Genomic DNA, 16,392 nt, shown 5'->3' with positions numbered 1-16,392 from the left:
GTAGCTTAGCAGGGCTGGCCCAAGTAATTTTGCTGCCTGAGGCAAAGGATGAAATGGAATCCCTCCATTCCACATATAGAAGTTGACCAGAGTGGTAGTTGAATCTTACTTCAACAGTGGCAATGGTACATCTTCCACACCACACTTCAAGACAGCAAGACAGCGTAGGGGGTGTAGGACAAGCTGCACATCACCCACAACTCTGTTCTCCAACACCTGCCCCACCGCATGTGCCATCTGAGGCAGCCGCTTCACTCTCCCTAATGGTGGGGCCGACCCTGTCGCTTAGCATCCTGTTTCCAAAGGTAGGCCAGATAGATACCTCTGGAAAACCCATAAGCAGTAGCAACAGCCCTGCCTCATTGTTTGCTCTCAGGATCTGGTAAGCAGAATTCTACTACCTCTGAACATGGAGGTATAATTGACTACCACAGCAAACAGCCACGTACAGAACTTCTTTTTTTAACATTATTTGTTACACCGTTCTTCCAAGGAACCCAAGGCGGCATACACAATCCTTCTCCTCTCTATTTTATCCTCACAACAACCCTGTGAAGTAGATTGTGCAGAGAATCGACTGGCCCAAAGTCACCCAATGAACTTTATGGCAGAAAAGGGACTAGAACCCAGGTCTTCTGAGTCCCAGTCCAACACTGTAACCACTATACTGCACACTGGCTCTCCATCCTCCATGAACTGGTCTAGCTCATTTTAAAACATCTTCTAAAAACATCTTGTGATACTGAATTCCTTAATCTGTGTGAAGGGTTCTGTTTAACTTTTGTTTAGCAGGACCCTACTGCCAATCAATGTCATTGGGTGACCACGTCCTAGTAATATGGCAGAGGAAGAAAAAACTTTCTCTATCCACTTTCTCAACACCATACATAATTTTATGAAACCTCTATCATGTTCCCCTTTCTTAGCTAAAAAGCCCCAAATACTAAACAGGCCCCAAATTCCTTTCTTCCCACCATTTCCAGCTCCACAATAATCTTTTCAACATGGAGCACCCAGAACCATACACAGTATCCTTCACGTGGCCACATCATAGATTATGTATGAAGAGATTATGATGCTGGCTGTTCTGTATGTGGCTTGCAGCCTCTGCCTCAAAGTTCTCTTACTCTTGCCCTGGCTGCATAGCCTGACATTGAAGAAGGGCTGTAGCTCATTGGTCATTGAGCTGTGCATGCAAAACATCCCATGGTCAATCCCTGGCATCTCCTGGCAGGGCTAAGAAGGACTCCTGCCTGAAATTCTGGAGAGCTCTGTCGCCTTGTTCTTATAACCGATGCATCTTCCCATTCCGCTTTAGCCTCAACTAGTCCCAAAATACAAGAAAATGGCCAGGCCATCATGGAACAAATTGGAATCATCTTGTGAGAAGCCTAAAAATGTGGCAGCCTATAGCTTAGCTAGCAGTACGCACAAGGGAAAACCTCCTGCCCGATAAAATGTTGGAGAACTGACAGTACTGTGCTAGACGGAGCAATGGTTTACATCTGTAAGAAAGCACTTTCATTTCTAAGACAAATTTTAATCCACAGTAATATGTAGGTAAGTCAATAAACCAGCAGCAAGAGGCATACTGTATCTGGAATCCCTTCATGACAAGAGGAGCCAAGTCCATCTGACAAGTCTGAAGTTTAGCTATCTATATTAGGAACAATCAAAGGGAGACTAAATATGTCAAGAATTATACAGGGTGGTGCCAATATGGAATGTCTGAAACGTTTACTTATTAAAAAGGCATGAGGCTGTGGACTGAATTTAAGCAGGGGGCAAGCCTACAAGCAGTTCAAGCTGCTCTTCTTTGGATGAGGCATTTAGAACCAACTGCCAAAGATAGCAATAAAAGCATGTCATTTATTTTGCATTATTAGTTTGTATGGGTGAATCCTTCCAGATCTTATGAAATGGAAAGATTAACAGTATTTACTACAGCTATGCAGCCTCTATGAAAGCTTCAATTCATAGCTCAACCAAGCCAGTTAATTTCTGACCTCTGGCATTCCTGCTGAACTCAACTCTTGAACTTCTACACCGGAGAATTTAAGTCTCTCTCTCTGTTTTGTGTGCGTGTACACAACATGCACATGCACGCATGCACACACACACACACACTTCCACTGTGGTCTATAAAGAATCAAATCTGGGGCAAGTACACTGTTTTCTTACCTACACAGAATAACTGCAGGTTGGTTTCTTTACACTTCCACTGACGTTGAACATTTAAAAAAAGGCATCATAGATCTATATTACGTACAAGCAACTCAAAGTATGTATCCGCAAATAATTCTGCCCTCAGTTTGAACTCCAAATCCTCTCCCCTATATTATCTGTTTAAACTGAATTTATCATTTCAAAACTTAATCTGGTTGTATAGGATTTGTAGAACAACATGGCCCTCTCTAGGGGCAAAAAAGCCTATTTGTACAGTTCGAGGCATATATCAACCAATTTCTGGCTAGTCATAAATGAGTGGAAACCCAGCTGCATTTCTGTATTTAGCAAAACAATTCTATCCTCCTGTTATATTCATGCATGGTAACATTTTAGTGCCATTATACCAAAGCAGAAAAATAACAGAATTTGGAACTTCAGGTTATTAATAATGATATAGCAGACTTAGGAAAGTCCGTACCTGTTCTCCATTGAAATTTGCAAATGGAACTATTTATGTTGTGTTATGGTCAGCTGAAACATTTATTTACTTAGATTAATAGCCTATTTAACCCTGAGTGTTTGGGGGCACATAACAAGAGCAAAAATGACCTGGTAGAACAAAAAGAGAGTCAATTTATTGAAATTCTCCTCCCATAGTTTGTTGTTGGGTTAACTGCTAAGGTGTTTAGCCCCTAAACAACCCGGTGCTCTAGGTTCACACGTCACACTCAACAACCTACAAACGGGCCGATCAGAGGTTAGTGATTACAAGCGGAAGTGGCTGGTGCGCTGAAAACAGCACGCCTGCTCTCTCCCACTCATCCCAGACAGGCCATGGGTTGTTGAACACGCGGTCCGTCATTACATGCAAATTGGCCCTAGCCAGTATTGCTCTCAGTGGATCTCAGATATTGCCATGGAGCTCATTGGAGGAAGCACAACCCAGTTCATATCTTAACTAAGCCACGAGGTGACCATAGAATATGCAGTCTCTCAGCCACAGCCCCACCCCACCCCACCTGCAATAGGGGATAATGGGTTGTAGCCAATATTAGTCAGAGTAGACCAATTGAAATGAATGGGACTTAAGTTAGATTTCCATTGGATGCAACCCAGTAACACTGGCCTACCTTAGGAAGCTATTGTGAGATATTGACCTGGTTCGCATGTAACGGCAGCAAATCGTGGGTTAATTAATCCAGAACTAATCGTAGGTTAATTTGGGGTTGTTTAACCTACAAATAACCCATAGTGCCAGGTTCACATGTCACAGCGCAACCTATGACTAGGCTGATGAGAGATTGCATATTTAAAGAGACAGCAACACATGACCTGGCAAATTGTGGGTCAATTAACCCAAGATTTGCCACAGTTAAATGAGAACAGGCCCAATTATGTGACACTATTTCAGCACTTGAAATGTGCTATATAAATGAAGTGTTAAGTCACATGTAGGTGAAGGGCAAAAATAAACTTAATCCTACCTGTGTCTATTTTATTTATTTACAAAATTTATATATTGCGCTACATCCAATAAAACTCTTGAGCGGTAAAGAATAAGGAAAAAATCAAAATACAGAGTTAAAATCTTTTAAATCAAATTATGCTAATAAAACTGTGGCTGGTTAGTCAGGTAATGCTTGTTTAAATAAAAATGTCTTCAGCAGGCACCAAAAATGAAACAACATCAGTCCCTGCCTGACATCAACAGGCAGTGTTTTCCACACAATACAGAGCCCATACACAACACACTGAGGTTGCATACGTGCCCCCGCAGTTTCATCGTCACAACAAGCCTGTGAGATAGGCTAGGTTAAGAGACAGTGACTTGCCCAAGATCATCCAGTGAGCTTGAGTGGGGATATGACCCTGGATCTTCCAGTCGAAATCTGACATTCTAACCACTATTCCACAGCTCACAGACCTTCATATTGTCAACAGAACCAATTACTTTCCAGCACTACAACCACCAGAAAAAGGCCCAACACAAACTTGGTATCCCCAGGATACCAAATACTAACAGGATGCTGACTAGCCTGTAGCAGCTGTTGGTGGTGGTGAATGTGTACAGGTTTGTTGTGTTTTGCTGTCCTTGGAACACTGTAGCAAAGCCTAGAACTCCTAGTAGTGGGAAGCAGCAGAAGTGACGGAGGCGGCTATACTTTAAATCAAAGGGAAATTAACAAAGTAACATGATCTATTGTGGAAATAAATCAGCACACGGACTCAGAATGACACAATTCTCAAGAGCGAAGTCCTACTTCATATCTTGTGGCACCCTCTTCTGGCAATTATCAGATATAACAGAGACCACCTTCCTCTGTTGTATTTTATATTTGTGCCTGGAACAGCTGCATCAGTTGAATTTCTGCTTATCAAGCAGCTGCTAAAAACTCAACGCTTTTATTGGGTGGCAATCTTACTTATTGCTTCTCACAATTCCAGTTTAGGTTCAGCACTGAAACAGAAGTAGGGGAAACAATCCCAGAAGAGAGAGGGGTACAAATAGGTGTAATGTTTTATACAACACTCTCCTATTTGGGCTATGGCAGCTTTATTGGTCCTACTAAGGGTGCTGGATCAGAGCTTGTATAATTATTAGATTTTAAAAATAATAATATAAAATGGGGTTCTTAAAACTGTCTGAAAGGTGCATTTAAAACATTTTATCTTCTGATGGAATACTATATTAATACCTTGCTTAGAAATTCTTCTAGTCTGTTTTAAAGAGTACCTGGTGTCACTTTGCTTATTTTACAAGAACTTTTAAAACTGTGCAACAGGTTTACTTGCATAACTGGCATATTCTCAGGGCACATTTAGGCCAGACCATCTTAGGTGGAAAAGGAAAGCCACCATTTTTTTCTTTACCCTCTTGGAAAGTCAGACTGACCATGCAATTTCATACATGTCCACTCAGGGGTAAGTCTGACTTGCCTGTTTTGCACATCACGGCAGCAATTCCTGGGTTGTTTAACAACCCAGAAATTGTGGGGATGAGTGGCGTGTGCAAGCCATGCACTCAGCATTTCTGCTTTCCATTAACAACCCCAGAACACCACATTACTAGTTGGTTTGGTGATATGCAAACCCGGAACTTTGGGTTGTTTATGTCTGAAACAAACCAGAGTTAACCCCACAACTGCCCACAGTTTGTTGTCGTTTCTGGTTTGTCCCCACAACTCATGGGTTAAATAACTGCCATGACTAGAGAACCAGGTCACTGAGTTCAATTGGACTTAGTCCCAGTAAGTGGGCATAAGATTGCAGCCTCCAGCAGTCAATTTTCCCATAACAATAAGATCCATTATTAACAAAGGAATAAAAACCCTGTATGTTAATAACAGTATCTACTGTCACTACAGGTACTTCAAACCTATTGTTCAACCATACATGGTACTGGATGGTAGAAATTGTATTTGAGAAAGGGCCTCACTATGATAATTTGTAAAGGAGCATACCAAGGAAGTATTCCAAGATTTCATCACATACACACAGTTCTGCTGCACAGATATACACTGATACAAGGAAAAATTAATGTACACCACTATGTGTGAAGATTGTGGGCATGTTTATTTCACCACATGTGCACACATTCAGAAGCTATGACAGCAGTTCTCAACACATATACGTGCAACAAAACAGAAATGGCTATTGCAATCTGTGTACTATAACTGTGTACACTGGGTGTATAATTTTACTACATAATGTTAACCATTTCAAGTTTTTGGGAAAACAGTTTAAATATGTTTCATTACACTTATATAGATAAAATGTCATGTGTGAAGCAGCCCCGAGAAACTGCCAGTCTAAATAGCAATTTCAGCAGCAAAGTAGAATTAATTGCAGTAGTATTTATCAATGTAAGTACATTGAATGCTGCAAATTGATCTATCATATCAGAACTACATCAAAGCAAAACAACTTTGGTTTCTGCAGATGTCATGCTGGGGAAAAAGGTAGAGATGTTCTTTGATTGCAGGGTGACACTGGCATAGCCTTACTCTTTATTAACTTTTACTCTCTCAAATACTTAAAGGATCCAAGGCACTGACCTGGTTTGCATGATCACCTTTGCGTTAAACAAGCCACAGTGTTTTGGTTAAGCTGTGGCGCATACTGAGCACCATTTGCAGCCAGCCCAGGCATGTCTTATCGTGTCATTTGAACCTGGGGGGCATGGCTTATTGGAGGGGGAAAATATCGTCAAATAACCCAACAACATCCCTTGGTTTATTTGAGGGTTGCTTCCCCCTCCAACAAGCCATGCCACCCTGGTTTGGATGACATGACAAGCCATGTCTTGGTGGGTAATTAGGCAAATGGCGCCTGGCATGCACTGTGTGGTCCGTCAGATGTTGTTGGACCCCAAGTCTCATCAGCTACAGCCAGCATGGCCAATGGTCAGGGGTGATGGTAGTTGTAGTTCAACATCTGGAGAGCCACAGGTTCTTGGCCACTGCCGTAGATCTTAGGCTTCCAAATTACCTGATCTTGTTTCTGGGGTGGCGCCAATGCATTAGCAATTTGCCATTTTCCAGTCTTTATTCTGCACATATGTGTTATGCTGCATTCTCCAATTCAAGCATATTTATTAAATCACAGTCCAAAAGGAATGTGTATGTGACTGGATGATGAAACCAAGATTCCTTTTTGTGCTGTGATTTAATCTAACGCACATATGTACTGGTGCACATCAGCAACCTGAGAGAGAGACAGACAGACAGAGATGGAGGGGCCGAAACCTGAGGCAAACTACATACACACCAACTCTGAAGTTAATTTTAGAAATGTTCCAAGTCAATCCAGAAGGCAGGAGGAACAGAACACAAAGAAAAGTGAGCACAGAGCAATAATGGAATGGAATGGATGAAATCTGCCCATCTCTAATTTAACGTTGTTCAGTTCATCCAGTTCAGAAATTAGGGTTACATTATTAAACTGATAGTTACATGTGTGCTAAAGGGTAGCACGCCCAGCATCTGCCATTGGCCAGGGGACCAAGGGTCACTTGGTGGCCTCTCCCTGCCTCCCAGGAAAAATGTAATTGTGAGGGGAAGATCAACCTGGCCCCATCCTTCAACCAGAAAAGGAGTAGCTGCAGGCGCTTGCTTCCATGCCAGAAATAACATTTATAAGCAGGAGTCCGCAAATTATGCCCAGGCTTAGTAGACAAAAACTATTTCTACTAGCCCACAAGAATATAGTAAAAGGGCCTCTGAACACATGCGGAATGCCTTTCCCTTTCCAAGCAGCAAGTGGCAGCTTCCCCTCCCACATAATTAAGGAGATGCACTAAAAGCATAGATGGCATTATTCCCTATAAGCCTGAGTCCCCTGCAGATCTCTTTCTGAGTATTAACCAAGCCACAGTACAGCAAGCATCTGTTTTCAAAACCAGGGTTAAAAAGTCCAGCAGGTACAGTTTTTCCTTCTCCCCAAGAAATCCACTCCATATTTTTCTTCTTCCCTGTAGCAGTTCCACTTCACAATCCAGTCTATTTTTGTTTCTTAATCAGGCTCTCAAGGAAAATACAAAGCATGTTCCCCACTCTCCCCCCACTTCCTCATACCCAATTCCCATTATTCCAGCCACATATTTAGCTTAATACCAAAGAGAAAAATGCTAGTATGTACATATATCTATTCATTCAGTTTTACCTGTAGAAAATATGAGAATAGTGTTGTCCCAAAGTCCAAACCTCTTCAGGGCAGTAGTGATATTTCCTAGAGCTTCATCCATAATTGATACCATTCCAGCATACTTGCGCCTCTTTTCATCTTTGATAAAATAATATGGTTCTATGTATTTCTCAGGTACTTGAAGAGGCTCATGGACAGATTGCAGAGCAAGGTAGAGAAAGAGAGGCTATAACACACATACATGACCAAAAACAAAAGATACCACAGCATTAAATTAAAGAATCAAAAGGATGGCTGATAAGCTTCCATCTGCAGCTACTGCCTTCCTTCTGCCTTCAATTGTCAAAGATAAGGAATATATGACAGAAGCCCCCACCACAACCACCACCACTTGTATTTTTGTGAAGTTCTAATAATGGGCATGATCTAGCTAAAGGGAGACTTTTGAATCCAACTTTTGTTTTCATTTGGAAAGTTTGCAGATATTTAAAATGGAGCACACCAACTCTTGAGTCAGCAGAACACAACACAACACATACTACATTGGTGTGGCATATATTTATGACTTTTTACCAAGGAGCTGAAGTCAGCAGGATACATGAGGAATGTAAGTGCCTTACACTGAGTCAGATCATTGGTCCATTTAGCCCGGTACTGTCAAAACTGACTGGTGGAAGCTCTCCAGGATTTCAGGGAGGAGTTTCTCCAGCTCCACCTGAGGATGCCAGTGATTAAACCTGGGACCTTCTGCATAAAAAGCATCTCTCTACCAGTGAACTATGACCTCCCTTGAGGTTCTTCCCATTTTATCCTTACAACAACCCAGTATGAGAAAAAGCTGAGACTTTGATCCAGTTCACATGTAGTGCCTAACTATGGGTTCATAGTTAGTTGCGGCTGTGTGGTAGCGAGCAAGTACACTGCCTCCTGCTCGCTTGCCACTTCCACTTTCAATCAACAACCCAGGAATGCCCCATTCTTGGGTTGTTATTATTATTATTATTATATTTATTTATATCCCGCCTTTTCCCCAGTACTGGGACTCAAGGGTTATTACTGTTATATCCAAATTCTGGGTTGTTTAGGGGTTAAACAATGTAGACTTAAATCAACAGCAAACCATGGGCGATTGCTGGGTTAACCCTGGGTTGTGTAAGTCCTAAATGGCCCAGAGTTCCTGGTTCAGATGTAACAATAACAAACTAGGAACAGGACGATCCTGGGGTTTGGATTGAAAGCAGAAACTATGAGTGCACAGGAGGCACCACGCTTGCTCGCTTGCTACTGCTTGGCCCTGACAATTCCTGGGTCAAACAACCCAGGAATTATCATTATGGGCAAACTGGATCATAATGTCACAGAAAGCTCCATGGATGAACAAGGAGTTGAACCAGTGCCTCCATAATCAAGTTCAACACTGTTCACCACATCACACCAACTGGGTTCACACAACACAATACCCCACACTCAAGGGTTGAGTATGGGTTGAGTGTTCACTGTTGTTGAACTATGGGTTATGTTGCCAGAACCCAGCTGTAATAACAAAACATGGTTTGTTAACCACGAATAACCACAGTTCACAACCCAACAATGAACCATGAGTTCTCTTCATGGGTTGTTAAATGGTTGACAAACCATAGTGTGCTAGCACAGCTGGGTTCAAACAACACGATAACCCACATTTCAACAATCCATGGTTCAATGACAACCCATACTCAACCCCTGAGTGTGGGTTATCATGTTGTCTGAGCCCAGCCAATGGCTCTCACTGGTGCTGTGGACAGATGACACTGGTACACGCTTCAATGGCAAGGTGTTTGCTGCCGAGTTGGGAAGAAGGAGGGAGGGGTGTGTGCCAGGAGGTGGGGCAGGGAGAGGACAGGCTGTGGATCTGCTGGATCCACAGGCCTCTCAGCTCCCATCCCTGCCCCCAACAAGGTAAGAGAATCAGATGAATTCAGAGGCCCATCTAACATTAAATGCAGCTTGGGAGAAACAGAGGGCAAAAAGCCTCATCTGTTCCTCCTGCCCTACCTGGCTCTTGCCAGTAGGGCTTAGGACAGAGTGACTGGAGCCCTCCATCAAAAGGGCATTGATCTGATAGGATTGCACCCTAATAGTAATGAAATACCTAAATGTTTCACTGATGCACTTAGTTATATGTTCTTAAGCCCACTGATTATAATGGGACTAAGAACAGGTAACTAAGCACATGACAGCAGCTCAAAGTTTGATCCTGTTTGATCAGAAATGCATTAAGAAATTTATCTTTTAAGAAAAAGAAAGACGATCTGTACCTTTTCTATTTCATGATTTGCTATAATATCCAGAGCTCTTTCTGTAAATATATTAGTAGAGTACATGGCTTTAAATCCATCTGCAATTTCTTCTCCATCTCGAAGATCAAGGGCACATCGGGTTATGTTCTTTGACACAATGGGCACACAGCGCTCATGAGAATAGTAATCTTCGCTTCCGAGAAGGTAGCCTAAAACAAGAAAAAAAGGAAAAGAGATCAAACATGCTACAATTTCAGAAGGAGAGCCTTAAAAGCAGAAATAAAAGCAAGATTTACAGCTTCCTTTGTAAGGTGGAAATTTGCCTGGTCTTTGCAGCTTGAAAAAAACCCTGCTTAGATAGGATTATTTTTTATAAAACCAATAAAAAGCAATTTGGCAACAGATTTCATCTCAAGTATTAAAAAAACCAGAAAAAATATTAACATATGCATACTTGCTAATGTTTAAAATCAGTCCTATGAGGTTTTCAAAATTGGCAAACATATCACAGATACTGAAATTGAAATTACAGAGTTTCAGAAATAAAAACAGCAGCAGCCAAGATAAGGTTTCATTAAAAAATATTAGCATTGTTTGCTAAACTGAATAATGCTTGCAACAATAGATGAAGATAAAATTACTGTGCCATTTATACTCAGAAGATATCATGTTGATTAGAGTATTTTTCATGCAAACTATGCGAACATTTCTGATCCGCTGCCGACACCAACTGGTGAATGAGGCAGTCTCTTCAGAATGAAGGATGACCATTTTCAAACACAGAAGGATTTCCAAATAAACTCCTTCTACTGGTAGTTGGCTGTGATTTAGTTAAGTTGAATCAACACGCAGATGACCTTCAAAGACTCCAAGGGGTAGGAGGGTACTGTCCCAAATTATTTCTCACTAACTTATACACTCCTCTGGGTTTCAGCCTTTAGGAATAGACAACTTTTATAGCAAGGGTGGGGAATTGTTTGGTGTCCAGGGGCTGGATGATGTCAGGTGATGAAGCCCCACTCCCTGACAACATTGGATCTTTGGTTGATGCACCAGCTAGAGCTAGGGAGCTCTATAGAGAAGCAAAAAAACATCCAGTGGATGTGGGGAAAGAAGTTTCCAACTTGACCACCGTGACTCTTATACCCAAGCCAATTTCTCCCTGTGCCCTTCTCATACCTTTGCAAGATTCAAATCCAACTCTTATCATTTCCCACACCTAGCTCAAATACCAATTTGCAATCAATATTTCCCACCATTCCCCAAGTCCTCTCAGGCAGGGACATGGAACCAGTGGCCCTCCAGATGCTGTTGAACCCTAATCACTGACCGTGCTAGTGAGGGTTGATGGGAATGGGAGTTCACCAATACCTGGAGAGCCACAGGCTCTCCACCCATACTCTAAAGCAGGGGTGATGATGAACCTCTTTCAGACCAAGACTAAATTCAATTTGGGAGAAGCTCTTGGAACCACATTCCAGTTGTGGGCAGGGCCAAAGGCAAAGGGGGTAGGGCCAAAAATACCAGCATATTTTAGCTTAAAGCTCTGAGTGCCAGTAATTACACCTTAGGAGAGGCATTTCAACCTTTTAGAATGGGGATCAAACAATCAGCAGCCAGGAGGAAAGGGAGAGGGGCGTGGCCATCTGGGGAACCTTGGACTAGGAACCCAGGCGAGCCAGATTTGGCCTGCAGGCCTAAGGTTTGACCACCCTGCTCGAAGGAAACTATAAAGCCATCATAAATTCTAGAAGGGGCAGTATCCTAAATAGAGGAAAACAGAGTAAAGTTAAGTGTCACTTACCAAAATAAGTGTCAAACCCCCTGCGGGTCGGCAGGCATTCTTTTTTGTACATTCCTAGATGCCACTTCCCCACCATGTGGGTAGCATATCCTGCTTTTTTAAGTAGCTCAGGCAGGAGTTTTTCATCCAGTGGGACACAGTTGGGTTGACACGGCCAAATTATTTCATGCTGTAAACCTGTATGGATCTAATGAAAACAAGTGTACTTCACATACTGGCTACAGCTTAATGCCGGGATGCTTAAGCAGCACTATCTGAAGCAACATATTTATCTTCAGAGAAAGCAAATCTGAACATTCCAAAAATCAATCAATGCAACTTCAATATATTGCATCTGAAAAATATACAAAGATAAACAGCAGTGAGTGGTGCTGGGGGAGGGAGAAGATCACTTAAAATAATTAGTGTACATTTGCAAGGCTTCCATGCTATGAATACAAATCAAAGAAAGCAAAACACAGAACTGCTGCTTCTGTCACTTTGGGGTGGATCTAGATATCTGTCCATGGAACAGGGCAGGTAGTTAGGAATTATTGGGGGAGGGGGGTGTAAGTGTAATGACTTGAAAATACGGCTGTCACCCAATTAAAGAAAACAGTGCAATCCTATGCATGTTTACTTAGAAGTTCAGTGGGGTTTACTCCCAGGTAAATGTGTACAGGATTGCAGCCTGTGTTTAATCATATAAGATTTAGTCAACTGATCAAGCAATCATCTCATAGCAGGCCTCATCTTAGAAGACAGAAAGAATAACACCTCTTCTAAGATGATCCTGCCTTCTGCATTATTTTTTTAAGTTCTCCTATTAAAAATATAAATTAAAACTATTTTAAAAAATCCATTGCCCAATCAATCTTTTAAAAAATATTAATTGAGTAATCTAGCCAAATGATAGGCTCTACTCAACCAAACCCTTTCCCAATCTGGGTCCTTCAAGATGTTTATTTTATTTATTTATTTATTTATTTATTTCTATACCGCCCAATAGCCGAAGCTCTCTGAGCGGTTCACAAAAATTAAAACCAAACAACACACAATAAAACAATTTAAAATATATAGAACATTAAAACCACAATATAACAATACAACCATAATAAAACCTAGCAGCAGTGCAGGAGTTTAAAATACAGATTTAAAACAGCAAAGATAAAAATTTAGAAAGCTAAAATGCTAAAATGCCTGGGAAAATAAAAAGGTCTTCACCTGGCGCCGAAAAGAATACAATGTAGGTGCCAGGCGAACCTCACTAGGGAGCTCATTCCAGAGTTTTGGACTACAACTCCCAATAGTCCTAGCCAGCATGGCCAGTGGCTGGGATGGTGGGAGTTATTATCCAAAACATCTGGAGGGACCCAGACCAATTCCTTACAGTGAGGCAGGACTCTCCGTCCCCAAACATCCGGGGGGGGGGGGGGGGAGTCTACATGGAAAAAGAATGAGAAGCGCTTCCAGTATTATCCGGGTTTTCATGAAATCACTTTTGGTTCATCCCAGGCACACGAAGCAAAAAATGTGGAGTAAACACTACCTTAAAACCTGTTTTTCACAAGTCAAACTGCACTTTAATCCACCTTACTTTGCAGTTGAATGGGCGGAGTCCCGCTAGTGGAAGTGAACGTCATCAACCCCATGGATGCTGCTGAGCCAATGAGAGGGCCTTGCTTTGCCCCTCTCCATGCTCCACTGCTCAGGGAAGTTTAATGGAAGAGATAAGTAATGTCTGATAGTTTACCCTACACCTCTCCCCCTCTCATCCACCAACTGTGAACCAGCAATATTGAAGCCCAGGGACAGGCCGACAGGCAGGCAAACAGGAGGCGCCGAGGTCCTGCACAGAGGGAAAGGGCTAGAATTGCCTCCTTATGCTAGTGCGCTGTAGCAGCAGTGGTGGGTACTGCTGCTGCTACCTCCGCTTCCCCCAACTCAAACTAAGCCTCCCCACAACGGAAAATCACACACACAGGGGGACTATTCTGAAGGGCAGACATGAATGAATCAGCGGCTGCTATCTGTGAGTGGAAAAAGCAAGGTGCCGCATTACTCTGAAGGGGCAACCCAGTGCAATTCTGTGATTGGGAAGGTTTGTTCCCAGCCCTGTCCATGCTCCCTTGCTGTACTGGCTGCCCTTTCTCCTTCCCCTCTGGGTATTCCTTAGTTGTAGGTGTATCGCGTGGCTGCGAAATGCCCTCTCCCCTTCCTTTCTAGGTATTCTTTAGTTGTAGGTGTGCTGCGCCACTGTGAAGTTATAGATGTATCGCAGTAATGCGACAGCAAAATACCACGGCTGCAGGCTCATTCTACTGGCTGTCCTTTCTCCTTCAGCTCTGCGTATTCTTTATTGTGCACTACATATAAACAGGCTTCTCCATAATTGTGAGTGAAACAGCGCCACCGCTATTATGAATTGGAAAAGGAGGCTACTTATTGTCAAAGCAGCCCTCCTGCAAATGGGGAAAAGAGAGAATGGGGGTGATGGTGAAGGGGCAACTCCACCCCTTGACCACATCACTTGCTGGTCACAGCCAGGCCACAGAGGCACACCCAGAATTTAATGCAGGGGGTCAGAGCACACTGCCGCAGAACTGCTCCAGAGCTGCATTTAAGTAAAACAACGGAGTATAAGGACTTTCCAAAAATGCACATTTTCTTGATGGATACTGTGGGATGGCAGCAGATTGGCAACAGCATCATCTGTCACAAACGACCCAATGTGGTATACGACTACATTAAGTCAGCCACGCAGATTGGCCCCTGAACAGATAAGCCACAGCATATAATAGGTACACACTCAAGTTACTAAGTGGCTCTGGCCAAACTGCTGCCTTTGTCAACACTCCATATACTTTGGACTACCACTCCCACCATCCCCATGCTGACTAGGGAATGACCGGAGTTAAAGTCTAATACATCGGGGAGGGCACCAAGCTGGGGAAGACTATACCCTATTGGTTGTTGTTTGGCTCTCTTGATTGAGATATAGGGATTGTTTTTCTGGCATGTTGGACCTTGTTCATTCCTCCTTGTGCCACAGAAAGAGGTAGAGTTCGCAAAAGCTGGAGACATTTGTCATGTGTGGAAGATGACCTCAGGGAAGGGTATTGAAGCAGAGTTCTTTCAAATAATCTGAAGTGAACCGTACTCTTCACATTCCAAGCTTCAATCCCAAATCAGAGTCACTGTTCAATTCAGTAGGGAGGAAATACATAGTGACCCAAGATAACTTTTTTGCCTACTCCACACAAATCCCCATCCTTAGCACAGCCATTCCTGATATTTCAGAAGAGAAGGGAAGATTTGGGGGTGGGGGGCAACCAAAATAACCTTCTGGAGACAAAATGATCAACCCTCAGGGCAGCTCAAGGCGCTGGAGGAAAGGTTACAATGTCTGGGGGGTTTTAGCTTAGAAAAAAAGGGAAGTAAGGGGAGACATGAGAGAGGCGTACAAAATTATGCATGATGTGAAGGAAGTGGATAGGGAGAAGTTTTGATCCTTCTCTCACAATACAAGAACCAGGGGTCATCCTGTGAAGCTGAATGGTGGGAGGTTCAAGACAGATAATTGGAAGTAATTCTTCACACAGCCCTTGGTCAAACTGTGGAATTTGCTACTGTCAGATACAGTGATGCCACCAACTTGGACACCTCTAAAAGGGGATAAGATAAATTCATGGAGAATAAGGCTATCAATGGCTACTAGTCATGATGCCTATATATTACCTCCAGTATCTGAGGCAATATGCCTCTGAAAATCACTTGCTCAGCAACACAAACAGAAGGGTGGTATTGCACTCATGTCCTGCTTGTGGGCTTCCCATAGGCATGTGGTTAGCCACTGTGGGAACAGAATGCTAGACTAAGTACACCTTTGGTCTGATCCAGCACAGCTCTTCTTACGTTCTTCAATGTTGCTAGTGTGATTACCTAGGCAACCACCAATTGTTTCTGATAAACTTTGAGTGACCTGTCTTCTGTATATATTGTGTGGTGGGATTAATCCTGATGACATTGATATAATAGCAATTACATGTACATGTACAAATAATTACATGTACATTACTCTACTGCAACCCAGACAAATGTAAGGCCCCACAGAAGGCTAATCTGTTCAAAATCTACACTCCAAAAATGGAAATAGGAAAGCAAGGTCACAAAACCATACGGGTGTCTGCATGGCTTGGGGCCCAAACAAATGCTCCTCTCTATTCCGTTAAGTAATGTGGCCCACCACTACTATATGTTTCAGCACCAGGAAAGCTTTGAAGAAGTTTTATAACCTTCTAAAAGTTGAAAGCCCCACAATAGAATCTCATGATCACATTTGCCTCCCTCATCTCAAACAATTTACACCTAACCTCCTGTACAATGTTGCAAGGATTTCTCAAAGCCATTATCCAAAGCTGCAGGCTTTAATTAAATGCAAAGCTGTTTCCAACTTCAGGATAACAAACCACAGAAGTGACAAATACTTGTATCTCATTTTTCCAGTCATGGTTCTAT

At 42.5% G+C, this 16,392-nt stretch overlaps 1 protein-coding gene across 2 annotated transcripts in view; it reads right to left on the bottom strand.

Moving 5' to 3' along the window:
* ARSB (arylsulfatase B) overlaps positions 1–16,392 on the bottom strand; it is a 102,942-nt gene that overhangs the window by 78,315 nt on the left and 8,235 nt on the right. For both annotated transcript variants that reach the window (XM_084833400.1, XM_084833402.1), the window contains exons 2-4: positions 11,896–12,082; positions 10,110–10,300; positions 7,831–8,038 (exon numbers count right to left, since the gene is read on the bottom strand). In XM_084833400.1, coding sequence (XP_084689526.1) covers positions 7,831–8,038; positions 10,110–10,300; positions 11,896–12,082 — 586 coding nt within the window. The remainder of the gene's footprint in view (positions 1–7,830; positions 8,039–10,109; positions 10,301–11,895; positions 12,083–16,392) is intronic.

The sequence above is a fragment of the Heloderma suspectum genome, chromosome 2 (genome assembly GCF_057233095.1).
Source record: "Heloderma suspectum isolate Gila_16-S chromosome 2, 16-S_ref, whole genome shotgun sequence".
Lineage (NCBI taxonomy): Eukaryota > Metazoa > Chordata > Lepidosauria > Squamata > Helodermatidae > Heloderma > Heloderma suspectum.
The sequence above is the reverse complement of the archived record's forward strand: the minus strand, read 5'-3'. Positions and strand labels throughout refer to the sequence as shown.